The sequence below is a fragment of the Phoenix dactylifera genome, chromosome 7 (genome assembly GCF_009389715.1).
Source record: "Phoenix dactylifera cultivar Barhee BC4 chromosome 7, palm_55x_up_171113_PBpolish2nd_filt_p, whole genome shotgun sequence".
NCBI lineage: Eukaryota > Viridiplantae > Streptophyta > Magnoliopsida > Arecales > Arecaceae > Phoenix > Phoenix dactylifera.
Window position 1 is genome coordinate 6,912,001 of NC_052398.1, and position 14,917 is coordinate 6,926,917.

The 14,917-nt window shown below is 36.5% G+C and overlaps 1 protein-coding gene across 4 annotated transcripts; it reads right to left on the reverse strand.

Annotated features, from left to right (window-relative positions):
• Positions 1-972: 972 nt before the first annotated feature.
• On the reverse strand, positions 973-14,653 carry LOC103710016 (protein bicaudal C homolog 1). Of its 4 annotated transcripts, none has more exons than XM_008795586.4 (8): positions 14,372-14,616; positions 14,135-14,261; positions 10,269-10,411; positions 6,697-6,767; positions 6,114-6,613; positions 5,083-5,163; positions 1,971-2,033; positions 973-1,174 (listed from the first exon to the last, which is right to left on the reverse strand). In XM_008795586.4, the coding sequence occupies exons 2-8, from the start codon at positions 14,180-14,182 to the stop codon at positions 1,115-1,117; spliced, it is 966 nt and encodes a 321-aa protein (XP_008793808.1). In that variant the 5' UTR covers positions 14,183-14,261; positions 14,372-14,616; the 3' UTR covers positions 973-1,114. The 4 variants fall into 4 exon arrangements, with proteins under 4 accessions (XP_008793808.1, XP_038984067.1, XP_038984068.1 ...); XM_039128139.1 differs by lacking the exon at positions 973-1,174 and adding an exon at positions 1,555-1,895 and having other exon boundaries at positions 6,736-6,767; positions 14,372-14,653; XM_039128140.1 differs by lacking the exon at positions 973-1,174 and adding an exon at positions 1,555-1,895 and having other exon boundaries at positions 6,282-6,613; positions 14,372-14,648.
• Positions 14,654-14,917: the final 264 nt, after the last annotated feature.

Below are 14,917 nucleotides of genomic sequence, written 5' to 3' on the forward strand. Positions count from 1 at the left end.
TCTCGAGTTCCGCATCTAAACCTGACAGCAATCACGGTTGTGCGTACATTCACAACATTGCATGGGCCCCTGTCCCATGTACAATATGGACCTCCATGCATCACGACCGCATCGTCATTCGATACATACAGTGATGGCAGATCTAGACCGTCAAGCTCAGGAGGTTCTAGACTCGACCGGGTCCTTTCCTATGATTCTCGAACCATTCCGACAGATTCTAGGAAATAGGAACCTATTACAACCCTCAACCATCCCTACAGAAATTTTTCCCAATATCTCTTGCATTACAATCGATCAAGAGATTCAGAAAGAGGAGCGGAGGAATGGTCGGAATTGCTACATTGCTTGGTTATAAGGTAACATCAGCAAAGAATGAGGGAGCCATGGCATAACAATGTTGTTTTTCTTAACCTATATTTACTTTCCTAGAGGTATTTTTTCATGGAATATGGAACATGCGAGGCACACAGCAAGCAAGAGTAGAACAGCAGAATGGCGACGGCGGCGGGTACCAAGTCTGCTCCATGTCCGGTAGAGACGAAGGCAGACAGAGAACTCAGCCATACTGGAGTGGCACGACGTCCGAAGGCTGTGCGATGCCTGCAACAAGGACAAACCAAGGTCCGCCCAGTGAGGCGCCGCAAAGAGGTGCTGACATTCTCCAACAATAGCACATTCAAGATACGCAACCAGAAGGTCTGTCCGAAGCGCTTATTCCCTTCCAACAATGGCCGCAGACCAGTCGCCGCGACGGGCTCAGAAATCTCAGTTCTATTGCCAGCAAGGAATGGCCCAAGATTGCAGAGACAAAAAATGCTGCAGCCTGACTCCATCCATCCATCCATGGAAGGCTGTTGACATATTTTCTAGTTTCTTTCCCTAACGGCAGAAGTCACTCATGATTTGTTCTATAACGATGAGAATGTGATGAGTATCCTGTAACATGGCTCTTAATTCCATTGAAATAAAAACGCTAGCTAAATAAATGTCAACCTTGGATTCAAAAGGGTAAGATTGAGAATAAGCATTGTTTTTCAAGATATACAAGATCCAGCAGTTCAATGTGCTTACAAGTTAAAATTTTGCAATATATAAAATTCCAAAATCCATCACTTTATCGATGCCGTTGTTTTGAATGAGCTAAAACAGCAAGGAGGATCTTCTTCCTAGGTCCCTGTAGGTGGAATTGCACCTCGTAAGAATCAAATTGCAGAAGATGAGGTATATCTCCAACTGGCTTAGAAAAAGTATACAAGCCCATTACAAGATTGATACCCAAAACAGGGCATTCAACTAGTCCTTTTTTTTACTTTATCATCGAAAATAAAGCACTCTCTTTAATTAAAAAAAAATGAAGAAAACAAAATTATGGATTGGCAGCTTTGACAGGACATGCACTCAAGATGATGCAAGTAAATGGATACACTCCAATGCGTTGATGCAAACAGAACATGTAGAAAGCATGGAGTTTCTTCTTAGCAGCATTTTCATATGATTGTTACTGAAAGTCACATTTTTAACATTTGAGCAGGCAGCAGTACAATGGTCTGGACATATACAATTCTGACATATGAAATTGAATAGCTTTTTCTTGTTATTTTGATTCACAAACAATCTGTTTTTTCAGCATCAATACATTTTTATATGTGTCATTGACCAGTCTTTCTCTATCAACAACTCCCACAAGTTCATCTTGTGGTCCTACACTCGTACGCCGCACATCTTAACCAATATGCGACTAAATCATAATTTTTTTAAGAGCCTTTGGCTTCAATTTGGACAGAGCTACCATTGCACTACCAGCTTCTGTGACCACTGGAATATTTCATACACTAAACAACAAGCCTTATCACAGTGGGTTTGGATTTCCATGTATTTACTTTCAAGATTAAAATCTAAAAGATGAAACCGTAATTAATACCATATCAAAGATAAAATTTATAGCAACAAATTAGAGGAAACAGAATTACCATTGGTATTCCCAGTTCTTTGAGGTCACTATCTCCCATCTGCCTCAGTGCAGTCATGTCCACCTGTAAATCGATAACCACATCTTAGGTAATTATTACAACAAACTTCTGTAAATGTTATTTCCCAGCTCTACTTGTAATCTGTGGTTATAGAGAAACTTCTTAAAGCCTAAGAATGGGTTGAACTAAATTTTCGTAATCCAAATATTAGTGTGAATACTATGCAAGAAGAGGCTTCAATCAAGACTGACGGTTACTGAATGCCCTAACACTGTTACCTCCACTTAATTTTTGAATTAAAATAAACCCTTAGAGAATACACAAAGTCTTAATGCAGGGTGGATTGAGTGGAAATGTGCATATTAATTGTTACGGCTGCATGCTTGTGAGATAATTGAAAATTTTAAGATGGTGATATTAAGAGTGCACATATGATATAATCGAAGGCATGTTAGCCTTTGCTTTAACATGATGCCAAGTCAGGCATAATTTGACCCAAGGAATCAGAAAGTAATATAATTCCTTATAGTTTTTCAGTTTAACAAGGAACAATCTGAATCAAGGGATATAAAGCATGAAGAAACAATTGTCAGGTCTCAATCATGCACCAAAAAGTTCAAAAACAATCCCTGGCACCACTTGGATTTAAATGTAGACATAAAAAGGAATTAAGTAGCAATGGTGCAGAAAGGAGAACAAGAGCATGAGCTTGGCTAAGAAGCAAAACTCATAGAACTGACTGGAAGTAGAAAGAACCATTAATTATTATAACCAAGCCATGTTTCAGTTACCAGTCGAATAAAATATGCTTCATGTAACACATTGCTTTTTGTCATTACAGAAGCTTCAAATTAGTTGTGGCCCCATCCTACCTTGGCATGATAGATCTAATTCAGCTACTGACTTATTCTAGGATTTTAGCACACACATTATCCATTTATGAATGGTTCTACTGGATCAACAACAGATTGTATAGAAAAAGTAAGTTCTGAACCTTGACAAGTCCTTTTAGATGAAAACAAACTAAATCTCAAAATGAAGGTAGCTGACTAATCCAAGGTCAAATAGAATAAAGGTCATGTTTGGCTCCACTATGGTTCTCCTATGGGCTACCCTGCTGTTGATAAGCCTACAAAGATTTGAACCTGAGCAGCAGTCTGAGCCCAGATCTTCTCAGAACCCAGCAAAAGATCAGGTCCATTTAGGGTTTATGACAGGCCAAGAAACTACAAGATACTTTGAGTTAGAAGAAAGGATTCATAACAATGTCCAGCAGAAAAGGTTTACCTCATATCTCAGTTCAGTTGTTCATGCAGATAACCATTAACCAGGAAACTATCTCTGGTCTTTTTGGCTGGCAACATTGACATATCTGATTACAGTAAATCCTCTCTAAGTTTATGGCTAATAATAATTGTGGAGCTGCATGAAAAAAGGACATTACCCAAGGATTCAAAAGGAAAGGGAAAGAAACCATTCAAATTTTAGTACAATTTTGCTTCATTACGGTGGGCCCTACTGATTCTGCATGCGCCCCATGTAAAACCATGCAACCTTAACCAACATGCCCACATACCATCAACATGAAGTCAGCTTTTTCAGAAAAATGGTCCACCAAAGTTCCAAAATGTTCCAGGACCAACTTTCAACTTGATGTCATCACTTGCTGTACCGCCAAATTCCTAGTTAAGGAAACACTAGATTGGAAAAGCCAGTTGGTGGGAAGGGTTAACTGTCATCAATTTGTTTAAGCTAATGCCATTTGGTAGCAAACTTCCAAAATACCATAGATCGGAAGGATTTAAAAAGAGAGAAGGTAAGGCTTAATCTAGGCAAATTATATATATTTTTTTGAGTCATAGTTTCTAAGGCAAGAACCTAAATAAAACACAATTCATCATTGGGACCCACCCCCAATATTTACATCAAATAAATCAATTTCAGATCAGCATAGGATTCCCAGTTTTGTACTAAGGTTTTATCCATCCATTCAAGATACAGCCTTTGCAGATTCTATATCCAAGTTTAGTAAACTCTGGTAATAATTATATGAGACCAAGGAACAACAATCAAACTCTATTATGCAGCCTACAAGCTTAAGACAAACCAAACCAAATTTTAGGAGTTTATCAATAATATCCACCTTTTTAGGCCTCTACCATCCATATTAGAAGTGCATATTCTATCACCTAGATGATCCATTAAGAAAAGACCGTGGATCTCTCTCCTGCTTCATTGCTTGCTCCTTACTCTGGAATGTCTATCAGAACTGGCACTTCCGCATGTACTTCCTCTGTCATCCTGGCTATGAATCAGAGACTGGGTCTGGTACCAGCACTACCATATGGCTTTGTGCTTGTTCGCTTTGGTTTGGTTGTGGACCTCTCTTTCCCTCTGGATTTCAATCTTGGTAGTTGCGTCTGCCACTTCACCTCTTGTCCACAGTCAGATCAACTACTGATTATGCATGATGGACACCGATATGATGATCCAAACCAAATAACATGAATAGCCACGTTATTTGTATGAGTTTGTGCCAAAAATTGGGACATAGATGGGAGCATCATGATTGTTCATGAATCAGATTGTGTCAACCATAATATTCTTAGTTTGCCTTATAGTTATATAAAGAGACCTATAGAAAATAAGGAAGAAATATATAAAAAAGAAGTAAACTATCTATGAAACATTGATGCACTGATGTTTTTTATTATTTTTCAATTCTAGTGACTTCCACTACATTTGCTGCCACTAGTTTAAATATTATAAACTAAGTCATTTGCACTGTAATAAATAAAGTAGAAGAATGCCTGAGACTTTGTACGAACTATCTGATTTCAAGCATAGCCGCACAAATCAAATCAAGACACTAACACCATGCAAGAAGAAATGCAATAGCAGAACAAACTATGATGAGACTCAGATCATAAGATGTGCTAATGGTCTGGGGGGCAAGTTGAATTTAACTAAAACAACCAGTTAAATTACTTGGAGATATACTACAAGTTCATGGTTGTTGGTCAGCTTAAAGATGCTGTTAACTACGAATTTTTTCAGAAACTTTATGGGGTGATGAACATTGACAAAAGGTTCAAAGGAAAAAAAGAATTACCTCCTCCACCTGAAAGAGGATAGCATATTTCCCCAGACCCAATGAATGCAACAAGCTTGAAACAGTAAGTGGTTCCTCAGACTGCAAAAAGCAAAAAGTAGTAATATTACAAACAAATTTAGGACATGTAGCTTATAAACAACTAAATACATTGCACATAATTCTTATAGGAGAAAAGTAAGCATATCAACTATTTAAAGACATCCATTTCCTTAAAAACTATTTGAAGTACACGAACAGTCCATTAGCATGTTTTCTATACATGTTTGCACCGATGGGAAAAAAACCATGAGTTAGTAGGCATACATAGAAAAGTGCTCAGAAATTATAAATTATCCAATTGAAGGTTCATAATTTCATATGTAATGAATGAAGTTGGAAGAAAAGCAGACTACTTTCTTCTTCAACTTTTGCAAGTCAAGGTTCTAGAAAATCAGAGACTCTGTCTAAAATATTGTAAAGTATTTGTGTTTTTTTAAGAAATACTGTGCGAGTGCTATCTTCCAGGTTCAAACCTGGGACCACTTCCCAACTTATGCACTGAGAGCAGTGCCAATTGGTGGCCCGAAGTCCAATTGGTGGAAAACACACCAATGCTCTCTCTCTATATATATATAGAGAGAGAGACACACACACACACACACACACTTACTTTATGTAAGATATTCTAGAATACAGATTACTAAAAATCTGCTAGTTTTTATAGAAAAAGTTATCCCATCTGTATCAATTTCTCATTTATTTTCTTGAGAGAAGTAAAATTAATTGGAGCAATCCAGAACAAGTTTCATCTCAGCCGATATTTTAATAATATCAGACTCTTACAAATACTAATATGATACATCCAAAATTTCAGCGACTCAACCTTTATCATCTCAGCTGAGTCGCCAGATACATCAGTCAATATGATATCAAAATATCAGCTGAGTCTTCTAATCTCATTTTACAATTGTAAAATAATATTTAAGTCTGTTTATTAGCAATTCTAGTTCAGAAGAAAGAAAAAAATTATAAGAAATTAAAAGACATACTACAGAAGGGCTTTTCGGTACGATGGCCCCCGGTGGAGGAGCTCGAGCAACAGGTTTTGCAGTATCTGCAGGAACTGTAGCTTTGCTCATACAAGGCATGGGTCGTGAAGCATCAGTTACATTTTTTGTCATTAAACTTGAAGGTCTTGAAGCATCAATAGATCTTACTGGTGGAACATAACGCAGCTCATCATAATTCCTTGGAGGGGACATACCCCTTGAAGCACCTGCAAGTCTATCTGGAGATCTATGTCTTAGCCCTTTCAAAGAATAAGAATTTCTCACAGAATCCAGCCGGAGCAAATCATCTGCACTTCTTGTAGGAGGAATTCGCTTTGCTGGGCCAGAGGCCCTTGAATCTGGTACATGTTGATATAAATCATATCTCAATGAATTATGGGTGCTCCGAGAAAGCTTTTCACGAAGGTCAACATCTCTGCCATGAGATAAACTTTTATTCAAAAGTTTCAATCGCAGATCATCTTGGCCAACCCGACGATCTTTATATGATTAAGGTAACAACATAAGAAAAAGAAAACAAGTCAGACAAAAATCTGTTAGACATAACGATTGAAATGGATACTGAATTTAATCGGCTTGCCATCATTCAGATCACCATTACCCAAGCTCAGAATATGATTATTTGTTCGTTGGCTGCAACAAATAAGACTTCCCATTATCAGGAAAATAAAATTTGATATACAATTAGACATGATTAGTATTGCTTAACCACTAAAACATCTAATGAAAGAAAAAAGAGCAAATTATGTATCAGGAAACTGATAGATGAATAGCATACAAGTTTCTGGAAAATCATTGCCAAAAGCTCTAGTTCATGATTCAATTAATGAATATCCAAATGCATGAGGTGCAACCCATATCACTACAGCCAAATGTCAGGATGCATGATACACAGCAAACAACTATTTGATCAATACACAAGTATGGATGAGCCAGATCGTTGGTCATTCATTCTGTAACCTCCTATAAAAGCAAAGTGTTTGCCAATTTTCAGTACCATAAACCAAAAAAAAAACGACAATGCAAACGGATAAAAAGTTCAAGATTGGAATTTCTAGTAATTAAAAAAAAATAAACAAGAAAAGAAGTAAAGAATAAATTTGCAACTAAAGGAGCCAACTGTCAGGAGAGGAACCAAACAGAGTCTAGAGCACAGAGAAATTCTGTTCATGGATGTAAGCATAAAGATTAGAGCACCATACGTATATAGATAAATAGAAACAAATGCAGGCATAGATGTGTGTATATATATATATATATTTATGAAGAATTAGATCCACAAAATATAGATGTGTACATACAGATGCAACTGTGCATTGTCCAATATGATAGTAGAGCTGTCCTTTTCTCCCCATTTACTTAACAAAGCCAAGGCTTGGAATGCATGCACAAGCACATGCATGCATGCGCAAATATGAATATACAAGCATTATAAATATATGTATTTATATAGATGTGTGCTTATGTATGAGTTGGACTAAACATTGAATGTTCAAATCAAGAATTTAAATACTAGTACCAAGACCTGTACCACTTTTGTCCTGGAATGGTATGGTACTAGTATAGTCGGAGCAGACCGGTTTCCCACACCCGCACCTGTAACATTTTCTGTCGAAGGATATGGTTGTGGTGGTACCACACCCACCAACGTATTTAAATCCTTGGTTCAAATTTTGATAAAAGATTAACGATTCAAAAATCAATAATGGACCATTTAAATTGAAGATCCACATTGTTGATCACAATCTACAATTCTAAAAATGTGAGAACCAAAATTCATATGTTCTAAAGGCATATGAACAACGTATCAAGCATGCATGTATATAAATAGACAAACACATGTATATAACATATAAGAAAATTTCTTGTAATTTCTTCTTACAATGACACTGAAATATTAGAAAGGGAGTGAGAAATATCTGAACAAACACAAAGGAAATAAAAAATGAACGGTAAATAACTAAATCCCAATTATCCAACAAATGATTACAATAAAGTTTACCTAATTTTGTGCCCTATCAACTGACCTCCCTAAAAAAACACAATGCATGAGATATTTCCATTCTTGGCTAGAGATTGTCCAAAAGTGTTTTGATAATCCCATTTATTGGACAACACCAAAGTCTTTCACCCAAAATAGTTTCGAACTATTCTTCAGAAACATGAAGAAGATGAATACATATGAACCAAGAAATTATCCTTTCCTACCATATAAATAATGTATAGTAACAGCCAACAAACCTAAAGGTTTGTCTGGTTGGGGTATGTCAAATTACAGAATAATTTGACAATTTCTAAAAATCATTTATCTGAAAAAATAATTGTAGAGGAAAATAATTTTTACCACATTTGGTTGGTAGAAAAATTACTTTAGAAAATGGTATCGGAAAAAGATTACTATGTTTGGTTGAAAGTAATCTTGTATGGGAATATGGCCAAATTACCAACAATGCCTTTGAATAAAAAATTTAGGTTATAACATTCTTTTCTCAGTTTATTTGTTGGCCATTTATGGCCCACTTATATATACACCGTCAATATTAGTTATTTTAGATATTGAAATATATTTACAAAAGTTAATTAATATTTTAAGTTAATTATACATATATTAGAAAATATATTTCTTATTATAAATAAATTTTAGTATGTCATGATATATAAATAAATATACTAATTATTAATAAATCCTAAATTAATGATTAATAATTATTTTTAAGTATTTATTAGTAATTACTATTTATTTAATAAAAAATATGAATATATTAAATTTGTTATCATTTAAGAATATTATTAATCAATATACTGATATAATATATATTAATATAATTACTATTAATCATTAATATAATATTAGTATAATATAAGCGAGGGTATTTTTGTTAAGAAATGATATTTTTTAGATTACCTCCACTCGGTATCCAACATGGGAAAACAAATACCACCTCCCTGGCAGTATTTGTTTTATCTTCTCTCTCAAAAAAATAGACATGGGACTCACCAATTATTTTACCATATCTCTTATCCACTTTTCGTACCAAACATAGTAATCTGACATGGAATTTACTTTCCCATGCCAAATTACCGCACCCAAAAGGGACCCAAGAGTCAAACAAAGGCAGCTTTGGGTACGTCTTCAGGATCACCACATCAATAACATAAAGAAGAATATATTCCTCATGTTTTATATTCCTCTCTCACTTTTTTTTGATACCCTAGTTTAAATATTCTCTTCTTGGTCCTATCTCCTTCATTTTGTAAGGCATACATAACTAACAACTGAAGACATAATTGGGTAGGCAGCTTAGGCATGAGTTTACTCTTCCCAACCTAATTATAAATGGCTTGGGTATTTGTTAAGGATTTTTTAACTCGACCTCAGTTCGACCTGACCTGGACCAACCCACTGTCACCACTAATCACAATAACCAAAGACAAAAAAGGCCATCATGTTTGTCCTCATCACCACTAGTAGATCCAGACACATGCATAACAAGCCTCAAGTCTATTTAACATCTTCCTACACTTCCAGCCTCGTCAACCACCAATCTGCATATGGAAGGTTGTCCTTCAATTGTGAATTGTAATCCAATTAACCTCACCAATGATTCAAATGGAGATTAAAAGGGCATGATCGAAGTCCTTCCATATAAAAAAAATTAGTCACTATGGTTTTGTCTTTGGGTGGATTCGCCTTTAATATGTCTACTACACGTTTGGACACATATCATATCTGATTTCACAGCTCTTGCTCAAACTAGAACTAAAAATATAAAATATTCCTGATAAATAATACGTCCTCATATTTTTGCACTTAATATTCTACAAGGTGCAATCAAATCTTACAATGAGGCACTAAAAAATATGAAGAACTTAACAACTTAGTAACAAGTTCGCAATTAGCAGCTAAACATTTGACAGTTATAAATTACTAAACATGATTGAATGTTGATATTCCTACAATTTTTTTTTTAAAAATGATGATACAAGTAAAAATATCAAGTATTTTCTCCAAAAACCAAATACATTTGTTTCTAAATTAACGAAACTGCATATTCAATGATCTAGTTGAATAGCTGATTGGTGCCAGAATTGAATTTTGAAGCAGCTTGAATAACTGAAAGGAAAAGGGCATACCGTTTATTCTTGTATTGACTGCCATACAAGTCTGAATTGTCCATGTTGCTTCCCAACCTCTCCCTTACTGGCCGCTTACCAGCTGAAGATGGCATGTCATCGGGATGACTAACGTCAGATGTAGGCCTTTCTCTCTTGACAACCTGCAACAAGAAGGCAACTTAAAATACAGTTTTACACAGAACACTCTCAGCTAGTTTAAATGATCATATACAACTTCCTTTTTATACAACATGATAGTAACGAATTCATGTTAAGTAGGTACAAGAACATGGAGCAACATATAGCATAGCTGACTAAATACATGTCTATGCACTATGCAGTTCTATGATAGGCACTCAATTTATTTTATTAAGAAATAACAATTACATAAATTTAAAATTATTATAGCCATAAAACTAACAAAACTCATGGTATCTATATGGGTGTATGTTTTGCAAGCTGTCAATCACATTGTTAAGGATCTTTGAGAAGAATTCAATATATCAAAAAGGAAACAATTATCACAAAGCACTGCCAACATGTAAAGCAATTTCTGTGCATCTTGGTGGTCAGGAAATGTTAACAGCCTCTAACCTCATATCATACAGGCTTCCAAGATAGCCTTCCACACGAATATAAACATTAAGGCAAGCTTAGTATGATATATCATCACCACATGAATTTCAACTTGGATTAGGCTAGCCAAAGAGCTCCTATCAAAGTTGACCTTGCCTAATGGAAACATCTGGAGTTTGCTGTCTGCATTTCCATTTTAGAGGTCCACCCTCATATTTGATTTTCAGTCAGCCCCTTCCCATCACCTATCACTTCTCACCACTAGTTTTACTTAGACAAGAGACAGGAGAATCTAGCATCCACGGATCCCGAAGAATGAGGTGCAGCAATGCCAAAAACCTCATATTATGGAGACACAGCAATAGCACTATTCATAGACGTATACACATAAGCACATGTACATAAATGCAATGCCATTTCCAATGACGGGCGTTAATTTCCTCGCAGGATTGTCTTGGTCATCAAGTTACTATATAATTGTGAAAGTACCACTGGCACCTTGTTCATGAAAGTATCTTGAGTTCTTGACTGCATATGGGACTCATCCAACCCCAAAACCTTGCTTTTCCCCATCTGATCAAGACGACTCTTAAACCTCTCTCACATCCCTAATCCCTACATAAATATTAACCTCAGTCAGACTAGCATCTCCCACTGGTTTCATGATAGACATGCCTGTCAAAACCCTAGGTCACTGTCATAACCCTAATCCCTACATGAAGAAGTCACCAGATGATTTCTCACCCCTCTGCCTCCAAGAAGAAGGGACAGAGACTTGGGGGAACAGTTGATCAACTACCACAACTCAAGGAGGAAGTCTTGGAGGTAGAGAAGAGATAGGCCATGCCCCAATTCTTCTCTCTTTCTCTATTTGTTCTTTCTTTCCTGCGTTCGCGTGTTTGCCCTTTCCCTTGTCAGCAAAAGTGAGATAGAGGAAACACAAGCCTTGAACTGAGAGAACCATGATCATGAATTCAGGGAACCACAAAAAGAACTGTATCCATAAAATGTCCGTGTGTCATGCATGTTGCATCATGCCGTGGCTGCATATGGACTGGCAAAAACCTAAATTTTATCATGTACAGATAATATTGCTCTCTCTCTCTCTGTCACACACACACACATACAGATGGTTCCTATATAAACTGAACCAATAGTCCTATCTAAAGGATTTGAAACTTTTTTTTTCAGTTTGCATTTTATATGATGAACCATTTAAATTGCAAAACCACGCTATCAATCATAATTGATGAAATTCAAAATGCCAAGAAACCAAATACCAAATTATGATTTTTTTTATCAAGCACTAAATGGTTACAGAATATGGAAAAAAATCGATCATAAGATGCAGTTATTTCTTACAACACATGGTTTAGAAGTGTCTAACCATCAACGCCACTCAAAAAATAAAAGAAAATAAAATAACCCACCGCTGACACAAAAGGCGCAGGAAAATTAGAACACTTAAATTTCACTACCTCTATGCTGAAAATATCTACTAAAATCCAACTCATTTTTTTCAAATTCAAGAGACCTTCAAACATTTACCTTTACTTCTGACCTACTTATCCATAACCTCTCCTCGACATTGGTAATAACTAGAACTTCTACAAAGCCTACCATGTAACATCCACTAATGACAAAAACATCTGCTCAAGCAGCCACCTGCTTAACAGTTTTCATTCTGACACTTGACAATATGACTTTGAGTAGTTTTTCTTTTTCAATTTAACCAATTCATGCACCAGGCCAGACCTTTGATTAAGCATGAGTGGTTTGTGACAATGATCCTGGACACTCTAAGTAGCATGTTACATGTTCTACTTAAGAATGCCAACAGAAAAGGTCCATGGAGGAGTTGATGATTCAAGAGAACCATAACTGCCATCAAGGCATAAAGTTCCACTAAACAAGTACCTGCTCAACAGCTCCCATTCTGACCCTTTGAATGTCTGATTTTGTAGATTTCAACATAAGTTCAACTTAGACCAGTAGACACTTTCCAACTTTTCCAGCAAACAAAGAGAAGCTTATAACAAGTTGATAACTAAAGAGATCCTTGAATCACCTCTGAGGGTTGTCTATGCAGGTGCAATCCGACCACCAACATTAGACTTTCCTTAATACACCATTTTTCAGCACAAAGCTTCAGCTGAGCTTGGGAAGACAAATATTGTCTTTGAGCAATGAAGAGAAGTGACCTGAACTTACAAGGATGCCCGAATATTAACAGGTTATGTCCTCAAACAGCTCATGTGGAGACACTTGTATGGACTCCAAGTAGAAATTTATGTTCCTGAGCAACCCATGGAAGCCATGGTATACATTTTTCATGTTATCAGCTATGGTATATCCATTAGAGCTTCTGGATCAAGGTAATTACTATGACTTCCTTACCTAGAGATTTTGTGATGGGCCAGTGGTGAAACCAATTAAGTCACAATAGAACCTTTGAGCAATCACAAGGATAAATTTGCACATTGGCATACTTAATTTGACAATTTTAACTATAGAAGATACAAAGTTCTACTTAAGGCTGAATGCAAGGCTTAAATGTCCACATTGTGAAAAATTAATTATACACAATGAGCATTATATCTTATCATAAATGTAGGAAAGCCATCAAGAAAGTGCATTGAGATGCTTCATTAAATTCCTTCAGCTACTGATAAGGCGTGGAATAAGCATATTGCAAAGTGAACTCATATTTTCTCCTAGTATACACAAAGTGGGAGAAATACTGTTTGGTATCAGCCACGAAATTCTTCTTTGGGGCATTTCAAAAGCCATGATATCTTGCTTCAGTTGAAGCATACATTTGACGCTAGACACCAGCCTTCTATCAGCAATAGAGACAATGACTTCACAACCTGTAAAATGAAGATGCTTGTCTACAATGGAACAGCCAATATCATGGAGCCTTGCTTAGAGTCTACAAAAACTATGACTTTGAGAACGCCTCCCCGCCCCGCCCTTCTCCTTGAGAGAGAGAATTCAATCCCCTCAGCCTTCTAGTTTAATCAGAAAATTTCTTTATGATCTTCAGAACATGGATTCTACTTGCAAGTCATTCCTATTGATACTCAACCTCGAAACAACTGGATCACATCAACCAAATATACCTTCCAGAATCTCAGGTTACAAAACATTCGCTGGAGATTAAATATTTTCTTGTGTTCAAATACCAAGTAATACTAGTCAACTACAAATGACGTAAGACATAAAAAATTATTCAGAATGCCTCCACGAACAGTTGGATTTCAAACCAACTCAAACTACATGGAGAAAGAGAAAGAGAGGTTGATCACCTGACCGCTTCGGCCCAGAGTGATGGTGACCTGGGGCCGTGCCGACATTTTCTTTTCTTTGTTTGCCTCTCTCCCTTCCTCCTGCCCTCAGTAGAATCAAACGGCTTCAAGAAGGGGCACCGAAACCCTAGAAATCGAAAAGAAAGAACAGATCAAGGGTTTCCCCTGAGTTATGGAGTAAAACCCTAGCGAGAGGATGCGAAGATGAAGGGAAGGAGTTAGGAAGAGGGGATTCACCTCATCACGCGGTAGGGCGGAGAAAAGGCGAGCGCGCAAAGGATCGGCTCCCAGGTAGAGGAGGGAAAGCAAGGTGGTGGCTCTTCTCCGAACGAGGAGGTTCGACGGACCCGTTCAAAAAGAGAGTTTTTTTTCCCGAAATCAGCTTTGCTTACGTCTGTTCTCTTATTTCGCTCCTGGGTGCCTGGATCCGGGACCGGCTTGGCAGTAACAAGGCGAGCGGTATGTTTCCTCAAATGTGATACAAATTTCCGATCAGTCGTTTTGGACCGTTCAAACGGTGGAACCTTTTTTGATCGGTGGATATGTTACATGCCTGACATAAAAAAGGTCATCCACTAAGGTAGCAAATCCCGAACAACATGTAAATCGACACCATTTGGCAAAGCTTGTTGAAAACCCAAAAAATATTTTCTCACCCTCTAAAAATATTTTTAAATAATATAATAATATTTATTAAAAATATAAAAATTATTATGACTTTACTTAAAAGCTCAAAAAAAAAAATTTTGGAAGAAACCCTACTTTGGAGCTTCTCCCAAAAAT